Source organism: Phoca vitulina, unplaced genomic scaffold (genome assembly GCF_004348235.1).
Source record: "Phoca vitulina isolate PV1807 unplaced genomic scaffold, GSC_HSeal_1.0 scaffold17, whole genome shotgun sequence".
Taxonomy (NCBI): Eukaryota; Metazoa; Chordata; class Mammalia; order Carnivora; family Phocidae; genus Phoca; species Phoca vitulina.
In genome coordinates this window covers 30,431,098-30,448,830 of record NW_022589720.1, presented here as the reverse complement: position 1 = coordinate 30,448,830, position 17,733 = coordinate 30,431,098, and the positions used below count along the sequence as shown (strand labels likewise).

The following is a 17,733-nucleotide window of genomic DNA, read 5'->3' as shown; positions in this document are numbered from 1 at the left end:
CAACAAAATGCAATAGAAATAACAAAAAATTTTCATACCATTTGAAAGTTTAGTCTAAAGCTTCTTTGTTTATCATATTTCAGAATTTTGAGGATTTTAGAGGAATAGCAGTATAACCATTTTGGATAAAGACCTGTGAACAAAAGCTTTTTAGCTTGTTTTGCTTATTTACACACCGTTTTCTTACCACACAAAGTGATCATTTGTATAGTCTCCTTTTCTGCTGTGAATTATTGCAGTATCTGAGAGCTACTCTAGTCCGATCCCCTTACCTATTCTGTTTGGAACATTTCTTTTTTCTTTTGCTTCTAAAGAAGAAACTGGATAGGGCATTTTATAAGGAACCTACCAGTAGGATAGGATTAGCTTTTTTTTCTGCAGTATTGTACCCTTTGAAATATATTCTTGGGTCCGTTCTTTTCACAAACAGATGTGATAGCCACTTTGGTTGGTTTATTCTGTCTGGTTAACATGTTTATAACTTCATACTGAGGAATAATAACACTTAGAATCCCTTCTGATTCTTCAGTGTTAATTAAATGATCAATTTTCTCTTTCATCCATATCAGTTAAGCCCATTAAATAATTTGAGAAACTTTTATATAACTTTTGGGTAAAAGTTATTTTTCAAATAATTTTTCAAATAACTTTTCCCTCCAGGTGGGAGAGAAGTAGCTAGCATTAGATCAGTGTTCTTAATGAAAACAAGGAAAGCCTGTTTGAAGGTAGCAGGAAACTAACTGCTCAGTGGACAAGAAATGTAGGAGCCAAAGCTTCGGAGAAGGAAGAATCTTGTGGAGGTGAACTTAACTTCTCCAACAACTTTTGCCAAGGGATACTGGCTAGTGTAGAGTGTGGGCAGAAAACTTAGGGACTCAGACTTTAGGCCCAGGAGTACTGTTACTAAAAGACAGAAAAAACAGCACAGACCTTTTGGTGGAGACCTAGGGGAAATCTAGTATAAGAAGATTCTTGGCTCCCCACGTTTGTTGAATTCCTGAGACTATCTGAGATGGTTAACTTAAAAATCTAAACAAAAATATTTGAAAATAAAGGTGGAACTTACAGTGTTTTTTAAGACAAAAATTAGATCTGTCATCCTCTTGGGACTAATCCCCTCAACAACAAACAAGCTTTCAGTTGAAACATGGGGAACAAGGAGGAAAAGGAAAAACTGGAGGTAGACTTGAGTCTTATCAGAGCAGCAATTTATCTGTACTTAGTATTGTCCAGTGACCTAACAAAGAGAAGGATAAATCCTCTGTGGAGAAAGATAATATCAGGAATCTCTGCAAGTTTTTATATAGAGAGATTACAGGATCCACCAAAAGGCAGGACTACATGACTACAACAAAAAGAAAAACATAGTAGAAACAGATCCAGAGATGGTCTACATCATTCACATTCATTTAGATAATAGCACTTTAAATATTTAAAGTATGATTTGTATGTCAAGAAAATAGAGGAACTTTGGAGATAATAGGTGAAAAAGAAGATTTTTTATTATTGGATATGTGTAAAGTGAAATGAAAATTCAAGAAGGGAAAAAACAATGTCTAAAACAAAAAACTCACTACATAGAAGATTAGCTGTACTGGAAGACAAATGAATAGAAAATATCCAGCCAGAGATAAAAGAGAATGGAGAAAATACAAAAGAGGTTTTAGAGACTTGCAGTATACACAAAAGGATCTGATATTTGAATTCCAGAAAGAAGAGAGGAAATTGGGCAGAAGTAATTTTGAAGAGAGAATGTACAGAATTTTCTAAAACTAATATATCAACCCAGGGATTTGGGAATTTCTGTTTTTCCTAAGCAGGATAGATACAAAGAAAACCACACCTGAACAGTAAGATTGCTGAAAACCAAAGATAAAGAAAAAAAACCTTGAAAGGAGTCTGAGAAAAAGGATCTGACCTTCAAAGGAGCTAATAGTAAGACTGATATCAGACTTTTCAATAGAGACAATGGAAACCATGTTGAAGCTTTTAAGAAAATAGCAGCTAACCTAAAAATCTATAAATCCAGCAAGATATCCTTCAAAAACAGAAGTGAAAAAAAAAAATTTCCAGGCAAACAAAAGTCAAAAGAATCTGTTACCAGCAACCTTGGCTAAAAATTAAATAAATGAAAACACCAATAAAACAAATCAACAACAAACTGAGGATTCTTTAGACAGAAGGAAGAATATCCCATTAAGATACCACTAACATGAAGAATAATGGAAAAGGTGAATTTGTGGATAAATATAAATTGATACTGACTAAATATTAACAAAATAAAAATAACAGTATTATGTTTTATGGGGCTTGAAAGAGAAAAAAACATCAGTAAAGTGAAAGGTGAGGCAAGTAAATGAGGTTCAAGTGTCAAGAGTCTAGCATTGTTGAGGACATGGTAATAGTTTCTCTTTAGACTGTGATTAATTAATAACATATGTTGTAATTTCAATGGTAACCATTAAAAAATAGTTTTAAAATAGTAAACTTATTGGGGTGCCTGGGTGGCTCAGTCGTTAAGCGTCTGCCTTTGGCTCAGGTCATGATCCCAGGGTCCTGGGATCAAGGTCCGAATATGGCTCCCTGCTCAGCGGGAAGCCTGCTTCTCCCTCCCCCACTCCCCCTGCTTGTGTTCCCTCTCTCGCTGTGTCTCTCTCTGTCAAATAAATAAATAAAATCTTTAAAAAAAATAAAAAATAAAAAAATAAAATAAAATAGTAAACTTATTGAGGGGGGAAAAATGGAATAATAAAAAGTAATTGGTTGATTCAAATGACAGCAAAAAGGAGGGTTAAAGAAATCTAAAACTGGCAGGTCAAATAAAAAAAAACAATAAGGCGATAGAAATAAATATGCATATTTGAACAGTAGATATATTTTCTGGAATTTTGTTAAAGAAAAATACCTTACTTTTCAGTCTAAAAAAGTAATGTAAATATAAATAGACAAAAATACATAACACATATTCATATGCTTTTGTTTTTCTGACAGCTTCTTTGTGATATTGGCCATAGTGAAGAAAAATTGGGTTTTAACTATGAGGATATCATAATTTGGTAAGTATAGTTTAGTTCCCTCCCTCACCCCTCTGGGTTTTAGTAATTTCAGTTCTAGTAATTTTAAACTAAAAGGATAGTATAACACATTATATTTGATTTTGTAGAAACAGCTGTTTGAACATTAGAAAAATTCAAGATGTCCAATATTTTTGGTTATCCTGTTGTTCTTACTGATGCTTTGTAATTAGCAAATATAAAGAATCAAAGCTAATGATGGGAAATACTTGGATTTCTATAATTTAAACTTCTAAATTAAACATGAAATTCACAGAACAAAAGTTCTTAAATTTTCCTAAGAACAAGAAGAAGAACCTGTATGATTATCTCTAGACCTCACTTAAGACAAAGTGTGCTTATGGCAAACTTTATTTTCTCAAGTCCACCAACAGAGACATAATGTTATAATTTCATAGCCATCTTTTTGGTGTGCTTGGGAATTAAAATTTATATAGCTGTGCCTACTGTCACAAAATATTCATTGATTTAAACCAGTGATTCATTGAGAAGTGGAAGCAGGTAGGCAGAGGAGAATAGATTGTAGAGGCATATGTGATACACCTTGACAAAGGCATATTTAATTTCCCATTGTTTATATAAAATAAAGTACAGAAGGTAGAATAAAATAACATTTTCTTGATTAGTAAGAATGTGCTAAGGCAGCACAGATTAAAAAATAACAATATTAGTGAAGTTCCATGGCTGTTATAGTGAATGATTTTTATATATAAAATCACTAGTAGTTTTGCTTAATGCAACTGAGGGAGAATTTGGTACCATAATTTTATGTGTATTTGAAACTCATGTAGCAAAACTTTTTTTGTTTCTATGCAGTTTGCGGTTAGCTTTATTGAATGAAGCAAAAGAAGTGCGGGCAGCAGGCCTGCGAGCTCTTCGATATCTCATCCAAGACTCCAGTATTCTGCAGAAGGTGCTAAAATTGAAAGTGGACTATTTAATAGCAAGGTAATTTTCCTAGAGCTGTCTCTGTTTTTAAAATTATGTTTTAAGTTTTAACATACCTATTGTGAAGTGTACATATTTTTAGTGTAAAGCCTGATAATTTTTAGAGATACATACAACCAAGTACTCCATTATCCTGAATAAGAGTATTTTCTGCATCCCAGTCAAGTTCCCCTGTGTCTCCAACCAGTAGGAAACATTATTCTGCCTTTTCTCATTATAAACCAGTTTTTCCTGTTCTTGAGCATCATATATCGGAAAAATACATGGTTATTCTTTTCTTTCCTCAGTGTTATTTGTCAGAGATGTATCCATGTTGGTTTTTTCTTTTAAGGCTGTGTAGTATTTCATGTTATGAATAGACTATAATTTATTCCATTTTGTTGGTGATTTTCTGGGCTGTTTTCAGTTTTTGGCTATTTTGGATAAAGCTGCCCTGAATATTCTTGTAGGTAGACATATGCACTCATTTTTCTTAGGTATATATGTAGGAGTGGAACTGCTGGGTCATAGGTTTATGTCTGTTTAGCTTTACTACATACTGCCAGTTTTCCATAGTGATTGTACCGATTTATATTCCTACCAACAATGTTTGAGAGTTCCAGTCTCTACATTCTCATCAGCACTTGTTTTTAGTTTTTAATTGTAGACTTTCTGCTGTAGTGTTCATTTTGAGTTTCATTGTGGTTTTAATTTGCATTTCCCTAATGAGTAGTGATGTTAAGCATCTTTCATTTGTTGGTTATTTGAATATCCTCCTTGTCTTTTGCTCATTTGTAAATTAGATTATCTGCCTGTCTCATATAGGAGTTCTTAATGTTCCAGATATGATTCCTTTCAGGTATATGTCTTGACAATATCTTCTCCAAGTCAGTCTGTTTTGCCTTTTCTCTTTTCCTAATTAATAAAATCCAATTTTGTAGTTAATGCTCTTGGACTCTTTGGAAGATACTCTTCTGTGTTTTCTTCTAAAAGGTTTTATTTCTCTATATATGTTTAATTAGGTGTTAGGTCATGATAATTTTTATTTTTATGGATATGCAGTACATTTTAGCAGGATTTATTGAAAAGATTATCTGTGTCTAGATTAGTGACACTTCTGTTGTAAACCAGATAACTGATAAGTATGGATCTGTTTTTGTGTTCCCTGTTATTTTTAGTTTGTCTATTCTTGCCCGTTTCTCACTGTTTTAATGACTGCAGCTTGATAGTAAATGTTAATATCTGTTGGTATAAGTCTTCCAATTTTTCTTCCTTAAGACTGTTGGCTATTTTATGTTCTACATTTTCATATGAATTTTAGAATCAACTTGTCCATTTCCTTAAAACATTCTGGGATTTTAGTAGTGATTGCATTGAAGTTCAAGATTAATTTGGGGTGAATTGATATCTTAATAACATTGACTATTCTAAGCCTTTATTTATTTGGAACTTTAATTTCCACAGTATTTTGTAGTTTTCTGTGCAGAGGTCTTGCACATACTTGCTATTGTTCATTCTAAGATATTTTTTTATGAGAGTATTAATGTAAGTTAAATTTTTTCTTTTTCATATTTTTTGCTGTTAATATATAGAAAAAGAATTGTGGGTTTTTAGTTTTGGGTTTGGATACTAAACTCTTACCTAGTGATCTTGCTAGATTCACTTTTCAATTCTAATTGTTTAAAAATTATTTTAGAGTTTCTGTGTACATAGCATTAATTGCAAATGATGACTGTTTTATTTCTTCCTTTCCAATCCTTGTATCTTTCTTTTTCTTGCCGTATTGCACTGGTTAGAATATTACACTGACTAGAAATAGTGATAGTGGACAACTTTGTTTTGCTCTTGGAGCTTGGGTTAAAAGTATTCAGTACTTTGGCGTTATTTATGATACTTGCTGTAGGCTTTTTGTGGATTTCTGTTCCTTGTTTGCATTCCTAAAGTAAACACCACATGTTAACTGTGTGTTTTGTCCTTTTTAAATATTAATTGAATTTGGTTTGTTAATATTTTGTTGAAGATTTTTGTAGCTAAGTTCGTGAGAGGTATTGGCCTATATTTTTCCATTCTTCTAATGTCCTTGTTTAGTTGTGGTATCAGGATTTTTTTTGCTTTGTAAAACAACTAGGGAAATGTTGCCCTATTTTTATATTTTCTGGAAGAATTTATGTAAGATGGGTATTGTTTTTTTTTCCTACATGATTAGTAGAATTCACTAGTGAATCTGTCTGAGCATAGGGTTTTCTTTTTTAGGAAGTTTTTTTGTTTTGTTTTGTTTTTTAAGATTTTATTTGTTTATTTGTCAGAGAGAGAGAGAGCACAAGCAGGGGGAACAGCAGGCAGAGGGACAGGCTCCCCACTGAGCAAGGAGCCTGATGTGGGACTCAATCCCAGGACCCTGGGATCATGACCTGGGCCGAAGGCAGATGCTTAACCTACTGAGCCACCCAGCCATCCCTTTTTAAGGAAGTTTTAAGATTATGGATTCTATTTCTTCAGCAGATATAGTACTATTCAGATTTTCTCCTTTTGTTAGTCATTATATATTTTGAAGCTTTGTTACTACGTTCATATTTAGAATTGTTAAACCTTCACATTGGGCTAATCTTTTTATAGTTATGAAATGTCCCTTTTTATTCCTAGTAATACTTCTCTTATTATGAGTGTTCATATTATCTTATATTAATATGGCTATACTCACTTTGATTTAGGGCTTGCAGGATAGATCTTTTACCATCCTTTTACTTTCTGTTTTTTTTGTCCTTATATTAAAGTTTCTGGCCTAAAAACATCATATAGGTTTTTTGTTTGTTTTTAAATCTAGTTTGACTGTCTTTGTCCTCTAATTAGAATATTTAGACTGTCTAGTGGATTTTTATATGCATGGTCTGTGGGCTTTATGCAGTGTAATGATTTGTATGTTTATGAGTCTGTTCATCTTGTGGTTAATTTTCTCATATATTTGAGTTTGTATCTTGAGATTTGTCATATCTGTTCTTTGTTCTTATGTATCTCCTGTTTCTTTTGGAATAGTCAAGAATTTTCCTCTTCTATTAATATCTTGGTTATAAGGTCTTTTCTTCTTTTAGTAGTTGCCCTAGAGATTACAACTCATATCCTTGATACTAAGGTTTAGTATTTTATTACAACCAGAACAATCCAGGAAAACTCTTATAGTTTATATCATTTTCCCTCTGTTTTTTGTATTATTGCTATAGTTTTTATTTCTACATATATTTGTAGCGCTACAAGATAGTTTTGTTATTGTTTTAAACTGGAACTATTGTTATATATTTTTAAAGATTTATTTATTTATTTGAGAGAGAGAGAGCATGGGGGGAGGGGCAGAGGGAGAGAATCTTAAGCAGGCACCCTGCTGAGTGTGGAGCCCAATGCAGGGCTCCATCTCACAACCCATGAAATCATGACCTGAGCCGAAACCAAGAGTCAGACACTTAACCTGCTGAGCTACCCAGGTACCCCTAAACTGGAACTGTTGATACTTACCTACATTATTTACCCGTTCCAATATCCTTCCTTCTTGCATTTATACATTTTTATTCATCTTGCATCACTTTCTGTTTAATAAATTTCCTTTACTGTTTCTTTTAGTGCTGGTCTACTTGAGATGAATTCTATCATCTTTTTTTTTTGTCTGTAAATGCCTCTGTTTTGCCTTCATATTTGAAGGCTGTTTTTGTGACTAGTTCCTATTTTTTAATGCTTTAAATAGGTTATTGTCTTCTGGACTTTTTTTTTTTTTTAACCTGGTGAACAGTAAGTAGTCTCTTTTTATTGCTTCTTTGAAGTGATGTATCTTTTTCTTTTCTGGCTACTTTAAAGTTTTTCTTCTGTTCTATTCATTCATTCTTCTCTCATATCTTCTCATACTCCAGCTATATAGTGTTGAATCTGTTCACTCTTCCACATGTCTCTGGTGTTCTTACTGTATTTTCAGTTTTTGTTGTTAATCTTTGTGCTTTAATGTGTTTACTTTCTACTCACCTGTTTTTTTCTTCCATCCTGCTATTAAATCATTCTCTTCAATTTTTAATTTCAGTTACTGTATTTCTATCATTTGTTTTACTTTTATTTAAAGATTCTAGGTCGCTGCTTTATTTCTCCATGTTTCCTTCTATTTACTTGATCATATTTATCATAGTGATTTATAGCCTTCTAGGACAACGCCAATATGTGAATCACCTGTGTTCTATTTCTATTGTCTTTTTCTTTTCTTGGTTTTTAGTTACTTGACCCTTTGTTTATTTTAAAGCATACCTCATATTATTACATGATTGGATGTGAATATTGCATATTCAAAATCTTTGGCTCTGGATCATGCTGTTTTCCTCTTAAGAGAGTTAAGGTTTATTTATTCTAGAATGTTGGCTTATCACACTGATTTTGTTAAAAAGTTTAGTTTTAGCTTTTTCTTTGATCTACGGAGTGGCTCTTTGGGATCTCAAATGATAGTTGTAGATGTTTAGCAGAACCTCTTCACCTTCACGAGCCTTGAGCTATAACATCTATCTAGAGTGTTACGTACCTGCTCAAATTTCTGCTTACTTCCTTAGCTTCTTGGCATTAGCTTTTTGTTTGGTTCCTTGGATTTTTACTTTGTTTTTGCACAACGTAGAGATTGGCAAGTGCCTCGGAGAGGAGATTGCATGAAGATTTGCATTCACTTTCCCATGTTTCCTTTTCTCTGGAATTTTTTCCCCTCAAGTCACAGCCACATTGGCTGCACTAAAGTTCAACCTGTCTCTCCAGTCCAGAAAGACTTTTGCTTTCTGCTGGGACTCTGTTCCCCTAAAACTGTTGACAAGTGCCCCTAGGGACAAAGCCTGGTTGGATGTGGGGCTTGTGCATCTCTTTCCAGGGATTATTATCCATTGCCCTTTTAACAGTTTTTAAAAAGTATTTTGTGGGGCGGCGGGGTGGCTCAGTCGTTAAGTGTCTGCCTTCGGCTCAGGTCATGATCCCAGGGTCCTGGGATCGAGCCTTGAGTCAGGCTCCCTGCTCAGTGGGAAGCCTGCTTCTCCCTCTCCCACTCCCCCTGCTTGTGTTGCCTCTCTCATTGGGTCTCTCTCTGTCAAATAAATAAAATCTTAAGAAAAATAAAAATTAAAAAAAAATATTTTGCTTACCCTTTACAGTTGTTTTTGGCTAGAGGGGTGGTCTGATACAGCCTCTCTGATGTGGCCACAAATTGAGTTGTTTATTTCTTAATAAAATTGTTTTAGATTTAATTGTATTCAGATAGAAGAAATGCTTTTTGAGTAGCAAACTATATGAATTGATTAGAATAGTGAACTACCTAAACATAAGTAAAAATTAATTATTCGGCTACATAAACCAAAGACTCTTAAGAAATTGAGTAATTTAATAAATTTTACAGAAAAATGTCAGTTAAGTGGTATCTGAGCATTAATTTTTGAAGTGCATTTAGATATTAAATTATATTTCATAAAATAGAATTATTGTGGCTAGTATATAAGACTTTTAACATAGTCATAATATATAAAATGTAGGCCCTGGTTAAAATCACTTTTTTTAAGTAGGCTCCATGCTCAGTGTGAAGCCCAACACGGGGCTTGAATTCATAACCCTGAGATCAAGACCTGAGCTGAGATCAAGAGCCAGTTGCTCAACCGACAGAGACACCCATATGCCCCTAAAAATCACATTTAAACTAAAATATAAGCTGGAAGTGTTTTTCTTCACAATTTTTATCAAAGATAGGTGAATTCTTTTTTCAGTAGATTTCTGATACTTGGCTTTATAAATATGTTTATTATTTCTTTATTGATGTATATAATTCTGTAAATATATTCTTTTCTGGAGTTTTAAATGAAATAGTTTTGAAATGCTTTATTATAGCAAATATTTATCAGAACTGGATGTAAGTTAACTAAATAAATGTCTGCTGGTGTTAAAATCATGTTAAAATTTTAAAATACCATATTAACATTATGAAGATAGGTCTGATCTGGTGGTATTATACAAAGAAATTGTTTAATAAGATTTTTATCAATAACTTAATATTTTGTGTATTATTTAGGTGCATTGACATACAGCAGAGCAACGAGGTAGAGAGGACACAAGCACTTCGATTAGTCAGAAAGGTACGATCTATGCCTGAGAGAGAAGGTAGATTTTTGGTTTTTATGTTAAGTATTTTACATTTTTAGATTTAGACTGTTTTGTGAAATCTTTATATTAAAATTTAAAGGCTAAATTCTCGTTAAACATTTTTGTTTGATAAAATTATATGAGGTAAATAGGTCTGTTAAGCTTAGAGGTGAGCATAAATATTTTGTGTAATTATTCTATGTGACTGGGTACAGCTAGGACGATATTTTTTAATAAAATATTCACTGTAAAGAATACAGTAGTTCCCTCCCCCCCTTCACCCCCACCTCTTATCCAGAGTTTTGGTTACCGTGGTTTTCCTTCTGCCATATGGTTAGAAGATCTGTAATGTTATGTCACAATACCTACATCATCACCTCACTCATCTCATCACATAGGCATTTTATCATCTCACATCACCACAAGAAGGGTGAGTACAGTACATTAAGCTATTTTGAGAGAGAGAGAGAGACCCCATTCATATACATTTTATTATAGTATAATTGTTCTATTTTATTATTAATCCCTTGCTGTGCCTAATTTATGAATTAAACTCTATCGTAGATATGTATGTACAGTAAAAAATAGTATACTTGACCTTTGAACTTCATGGGTCTACTTATATAGATTTTTTTCAGTAAATAGAGTACAGAACTGTAAATGTATTATCTCTTATGATTTTCTTTAGCTTCCTTTATTGTAAGAACATAGTATATAAAACATATACAAAATATATGTTAATTGACTGTTTATGTTGCTGGTAAGGCTTTCAGGACTTTTAGTATAGTTTATATATAGAGTTGAGTACTGTCTGTGGTTTCAGTATCCACTGGGGGTCTTGGAACATATCCCCCATGGATAAGGGAGTGGGGAAGAACTACTGTATTTCTTCCCTTAGTAACCATGTAAATGAAATTACTGCTTTTTTGATATATTATTGGAGAAAAAGGATTACTTGTTCCCCACTCTACTTTTCTCTTATTTGCATGCTTGGAGTTAATGCCATTAAATGGACGTGGCAAAGAGTTATAAGCTGGTTGTTTTGAAGACGAATTTAGATATAGTCCATAGGTAGTTTCAATAAGCAGTTCAGACTGTTGTACAGGACAGGTCAGAATCTAAATTCTGCAATAAAGGGTGTTAGGGATAACCCATTAATGCTTCTAATGATAGGTTTTCAAGGAATTTTTTGTTGTTATTTAATGTGATGCCCTAATTGCAAAACAGTTAACAAAGAGTTAACTTGGTTAGGACACAGTTATGTAAGAATTTTTTCATGTTTCATCCTAAACATTTTTGAGACGTATGCAGTATATAGTTGTTTTAATGTAAAAACATCTAAAATTATTTAAAAAAAAATTTTAACCCTTCTCCTCTTTACCCACCTTTGAATTCAGTGCATACTTCAGAATGGTAGAGTGTTGAATTTGTACATTAACTAGATCTCCTCTTTTTCTTTTTTCTTCCAATTGTCCAGCTTGGGGTTAGTAATAATACCCACAGGTGAGCATAGTAAGGAAGAGGTAAATGGATCAGTGTCTTAAAAGAAATTTACAATTCTAGTAAGAGTGATATTGAAGATAGATTACAGTATTTTTGTGGTAGGTAAAGTGTCATATTGGGACTGTGATTTGACTCCTCAAATTTAAATTTAAAAATTAGATTTATGGTTTTTACTTATTCATAGTCTCTCCTACTGCCATGATTTTGAGAATTCAAGATAAGAAAATAAAATTTGTTTCTGAAGAACCTAGAATAACTTTCTGGCTATTTGAGGTGTATATATGTCAATATTTATCATACTAGGAATTATAAGTGAGCAATTAAAATATATATTAGCATATTAAAAATAACAACCCATCACATATAAACATATTTTTGTAAAAATATATTTTCCGAAAAGAAACTTAACAGAATGGCATTATTTTAGATCTTTGCAAATGTCTTTAGTGTTTGTCTTGATGGAAGGTAGGAGCTGGATTGTCATATTTGCTTCTTCATTCAATCTGTTGTGATTTCATGTTCAGTAGAGCAGCTCTGGTAAACTTCAGTATATACTTCTGAGAGACTGAGAGTAAAAAAGACAAATAATGTCTTTGTATTATTATTAAAATAATTTTAACTTCACAGAATCTCTGAAAATATCCTAGAGACCCTTGTTTCCTGGACCAAACTTTGAAAATTGCTGCCCTTAAAATTGCATTATTCCAGATAGATTCAAGCAATTACATTCAGCTTCTTTGAGTTATTCAGTAAATATTTTATTTCAGTTTTGTAAAATGTTTTGGCATGATACAATTTAGTTTATAAAACAGCCCAGTAAAAGTAAACAGACCCTTAACAATTTAGTAATGCTATTACAAAAATATTATTTTCTTCTGTTATCTTCTAAAATACAGACTAATTTGAGGCAGATATCATTTGTGAATCCAAGAGCAGGAAAATTGCTTATACCTGATGGTAGGATGTAGGCTCAGAGGAAGAATTGTGGTGCAGGGTTCCTCCTTGGTTTAGCTAAAAGCAGATAGAGTTAAAAGGGAAGCATACTTGCTGAATGAATAGCGGCCTCTATTGGTTAGAGGAACTGTAATTTCAGTAGTATTTTTAACAACCAATGCACATATTTCTTTTTTTCAGCAACATCTTGGCAACGGAGCTAGTAGAAATTAATGTTAATATTATAATGGCTAGGTCACTGTGTTTTTTTTTTTGTATGCATTTTAAAAGTTTTAAAATTTTCTATTGAAGTATTAATCTTCTTTATTTTAAAGAAAAGGAAGAAACATTTGTTGCTTTAGGATAACTTACTCCATGAGTAATTAAGGAATATTCATGTTATTTTTCCTTCTCTTTCTCCTGTCTCATTCATTTGGAAGATTTTTTGTTTGTGTGCTCATTTTCAGTGTCTCTGATTTTTTTTTTCCCTTTTTCTCCAATCCAGGGAATCCTTCTTGGTTTTTGTCTCTCTCGTTTTCTATATAATTTTCCCACTTTTCAGCTGTTACTACTCTTTATCCAATTGAAATTATACTTACTGCCTGCCTAATTTAACCATCAATTTTCCTCATATATTATTTCTTTATTCATGTAATAAGAGATTAACATAACACAGATTTTTTATAGTTGAAAGGGATTCATTTAGGGAATCACTTGCCCTTGATACATAGGATTATAAATCCAGTAACATCCAATACAAATTAATTATCCCTACTCCAGAGACCTGTTATTTTGAAATTGTTCATCTACCAGTCTTTATTAGTCATTAACTATGTAATTTGTTTTCTTTCTAATTTCCACACTGAAGATATGTTAGCTATTTTCAGTATTCCAAATATATTATTGCCAATTAAACTTTTCATTTAAAGTAAGATTCATCCAAAGTTTTGTCACCAGAAATATACTATTTGCATCATACTTTTTGAAATATTAAAAATAGATTATGGAATACTAACTTTACCTTTTGGCATAGCAACAAGTGATGGTAGGAGATAGGGAGATTATTAGGCATCTGTCGCAGTAAAGTGAGAAAGAATGAGGACCCAAGTTAGAGTTTGATGGGAGAGAGAATATGGATAGTGAGGTAAATTGGTAGGACAGGACTTGGTGGCGATTATATGGGTAAGAGTCAGGAATGGAATAGTACAGTAAGCGTGTTGACAGCTGTTTTTACCACTGATTTCCTTTGTCTAGGTACTGAAAAGTTGTATAAAATATAGTTCCTATTTGAGAGGAGCTTAGACTCTCAGAAACATTAAATCTTGTCATTTAATTGATTTATAGTCTGAACTATTAGAAAAAAAAGCCAACATTTTTCCATAGTAACAAGTATTAACATTTATTGCATCAGTTATTCATTATGGTAACCCTTTGAAATGTTCATATGAAGAAGAAGATTAAATTTGATGCCTGGATCTTATAAATGTTCTATGGTTATAAACACCTCAATCTGAACAAAATAGCTTTTAAACATGTATTATGAAGTAAATAACTTCTTTTTCTGATTCCTCCCTGTTACAGATGATTACTGTGAATGCTTCCTTGTTTCCTAGCTCTGTGGCCAACTCATTAATAGCAGTTGGAAATGATGGACTTCAGGAAAGAGACAGAATGGTCCGAGCATGCATTGCCATTATATGTGAACTAGGTCAGAATTTTCTTCAAGTAATAAAAATGAAGCATTTTAGGAAGTGTATATATAAGAATGTAACATTTTTTAATGTGAACTGGGTCAGAATTTTCTCCAAGTAATAAAAATATGTTTTAGAAAGAATGTAAGAATATGACATTTTAAAATGCCTTTCATGAATGAATTCTTAGTTATTGCTACAAAGATATGAAAAATTTTGTTTATAGGAATATAGAAATTGTCCAGATTCCAGTGTTTAGAATAAAATTGCTTTAAGTCTGGTTCTCAGACATTAGTTAACCACACAATATCTTAATGTCAGTTAAAAAACAATCTATCATACATTAAAAAAAAAATCTAAATGCAAAAGGATTAGAGTTAAATGGGGAAAAAACAGGGAAAAAAATGGATGAGCATTTATCTGATCACTGTAAGGAAAAGGAGTCTTGAATTATCAAAAGAAATAAACAGATTTCAGCAGCTATAGATTTTATTATAAGGAGACAAAAAAACATGCAGTGCTGGAACAAACAAAAAATAAATGTTACAAACATGATAGGTAAATAACTTATTTATATACAGATCAATAGGAAAAATAAATAATTCTCAAAGAAATATATGGCTAATCAACAAATTTAAAAAGTTCAACCTCACTTAAAACCAAAAAATACAACTTTAAATGACAAGAGAAGATATTTTTTTTCCCATCAAAAGTAGAGCTGATGTAGGTTACATTCACTCTTGGTATAATAAACAAGTTAATAACAAAATCATAAACTAAATTTCAGAGAATCAAACCCTATTATTGAAGATTTAAGGTACTGTTCACAGTACATATTGATTTATAGACAAAGTCGGAAAGTTAAGGACATTTTGAAAATAATATAAATTTGACATGTCAGTGTATGGGATGCTTGGAAAGCTATACTCGGAGTTAACTTCTCATCATAAAATGCTTTTATAATTAAGCAAAAAACAGTGAAAATAAGTGTATAAGCCCAAGGAATAGAAAAAGAAGGAAAAAAAATCAATTTTAAGTTAAGCAGGAGGAAAGCAACAATGAAATTAAGAGTCCTAATTAGAGAACAAGATTGATTATTTAAAATAATCTATGTTACTTGGAGAGAAACATACACAGGTACACTACCATACACTAATGTTTGAAAAAATGAAAGTCCGAGAAAGAAAAGATTAATATACAAATGAGGAAGAAAAAATAATAGTTTTTTTAAAATTATGAAATAATTTTTATAAATATTTGAAAATCTTATTGAAATGAATGGGTTTTCAGAGAAAATTTTATTTCCAGTTGACTCAAAAAGTAGAAAACACAATAGATAAAAACCATAGAAGTACTTGATGAAATAATTGCCTCCAAAAAGACTCATTCAGGTAGTTTTGTCTTAAAATTATTTCAAGGAACAGAGTTCTTATATACTGTAATCTAATTGAAAGTATTAAAATATGGAAACCTACCAATTTTTTAATGAAACTATCATTTTAAATGCATATACACATAGATATACATATACACACACACCTATACACATATATAAAATAAAATAATTAAAAACCTCCTTTGTTAACATACTAGAATATTTATTTCAGATCAACACTGTATTATTCTTAATGGTGGATCTCTATAAATACTATAAACTTTTAATTCCTAATTAAATTAGTATTGCTAAAAACTTTCAGCCAGGTTAGTAAATTAAAATAAATGAAATGAAGTTTACATATTGTAGATGATATATCTAGAAAACTCTGAATCAACTGAAAAACAGAACTTAAGTAATTCAGGACAGTGAAAGTGGGTGAAAATACAGATTTGATAGATTTATTTTGTGTTTCAGCAATAAATCAGTAAATATATTAGAGAAAAAAGATACTATTTTCAAAGTAGTAAAGAAAACTATATATAACAAAACTTGTTAAGAAATATGTATGACTTGTGCGTGTGTTTGGGAGGGGTACTTTTGACACTTGAATTTGTCAAATTGATTCTTAATAACAGAAATGAGAACATTGGTTGTGTAGTGGAGGGGATACTGATTGAAAAGTGGTATGAGGGAACTTTCTAGGATGATGAAATTTCTGTATCTTGATTGGATATTGGTTACAAGAGTATAAAAATTGTCAAAATTTATTGAACTGTACCATTAAGATCTGTAAATTATACTATATGTAATTATATATACCTCAATTTAGAAAAAACAGAAGAAACCTAATTCTAAAATTAGGCTAGAATAAACACGAGAGATCCAACCATGAAAACATTTTTGAGAAACAATAATGGAAGGGAAGGGAAAGGGTTTTTTTTTTTAATGTATTTTTACAAAAACTATTAAGCTAGGTTATTAAGAGAGAAAAATGGAAAGGAATTGAGTTGCAGACTCTGGTATATAGAAAACTTTAGTATATCAAAAGGATAAAATCAGTTTGGGAAGCGTGCTGGGATAATTGATTAAACATTTGGAAAACAGTTGAATTTATCAATATTAAACAAAACTCACTTTCCTGACAGATTGAAAACTGGAATGTTAATCATGAACTCATTTAAAGCACACAGTTGTATGTGCGGGCATGATCAGAAAATGCCTCATCTTTGAAGTAAGGGAGGAATTTCTGAGTTTAAAATCTAAAGTTAAATTGCAAAGCAGATAAAAGATTTGAAATAGACGAACGGCTAATATAGCCACATTAAATGAGCAACTTCTTGCAATTGATAGGAAAGAAGAACCATTCCAGTAAAATATGGACAAAGGATATAAAAAAGCAATTCAGTGACATTAAAAAAAAAATTAGGGTTTTGGGAAGAGTATATTCAATGACTCTTATTAGATACATTTTATCCACGTTTTAAATGTCTTTGACTAGAAAGTTTTTCAAGTCAGAAAGGAAATTGTTTCAAGATAAAATCCCAGATTTCTGATTACTTTTTATTATTTATCCCCTATATACTTTATTAAGTTTTTCTTTTTTATTTTAGCACTTCAGAATCCAGAGGTGGTGGCCCTTCGAGGTGGACTAAACACCATCCTGAAAAATGTGATCGATTGCCAATTAAGTCGAATAAATGAGGCCCTCATTACTACAATTTTGCACCTCCTTAATCATCCAAAGACCCGACAGTATGTGCGAGCTGATGTAGAATTAGAGGTAGGAACTTTAATATCCTTTTCTAGTTTTACAGGATGGCTTTAAATACATACATAGTCTTACTTTGAAATTTTTAAGTTAATAGGTGCAGCACAACGTTAATTATCAAACAATTTAATTAAGACTGACTTATCCCCAGCAATATTTTATGGCTTATTCAGTTTGGACTGAATTGAAAATATTATTCTCAAGAATAGTTCATCAACATGTAAAGTGAAGTTTATTTTTTTTATTATCTGTGAAAACTTTATTAAGCCAATTAAAGCACAAGTGAGGTTGCATATACATTTATCTACTTATTTAAGAGAACCATTT

At 31.7% G+C, this 17,733-nt stretch overlaps 1 protein-coding gene across 4 annotated transcripts in view; it reads left to right on the top strand.

Moving 5' to 3' along the window:
* Window positions 1-17,733, top strand: part of RICTOR (RPTOR independent companion of MTOR complex 2) — a 123,806-nt gene that overhangs the window by 53,041 nt on the left and 53,032 nt on the right. For all 4 annotated transcript variants that reach the window (XM_032415165.1, XM_032415164.1, XM_032415166.1 and 1 more), the window contains 5 exons: window positions 2,992-3,056; window positions 3,891-4,022; window positions 10,063-10,126; window positions 14,151-14,277; window positions 17,249-17,418. In XM_032415165.1, the coding sequence (XP_032271056.1) occupies window positions 2,992-3,056; window positions 3,891-4,022; window positions 10,063-10,126; window positions 14,151-14,277; window positions 17,249-17,418 (558 nt within the window). The remainder of the gene's footprint in view (window positions 1-2,991; window positions 3,057-3,890; window positions 4,023-10,062; window positions 10,127-14,150; window positions 14,278-17,248; window positions 17,419-17,733) is intronic.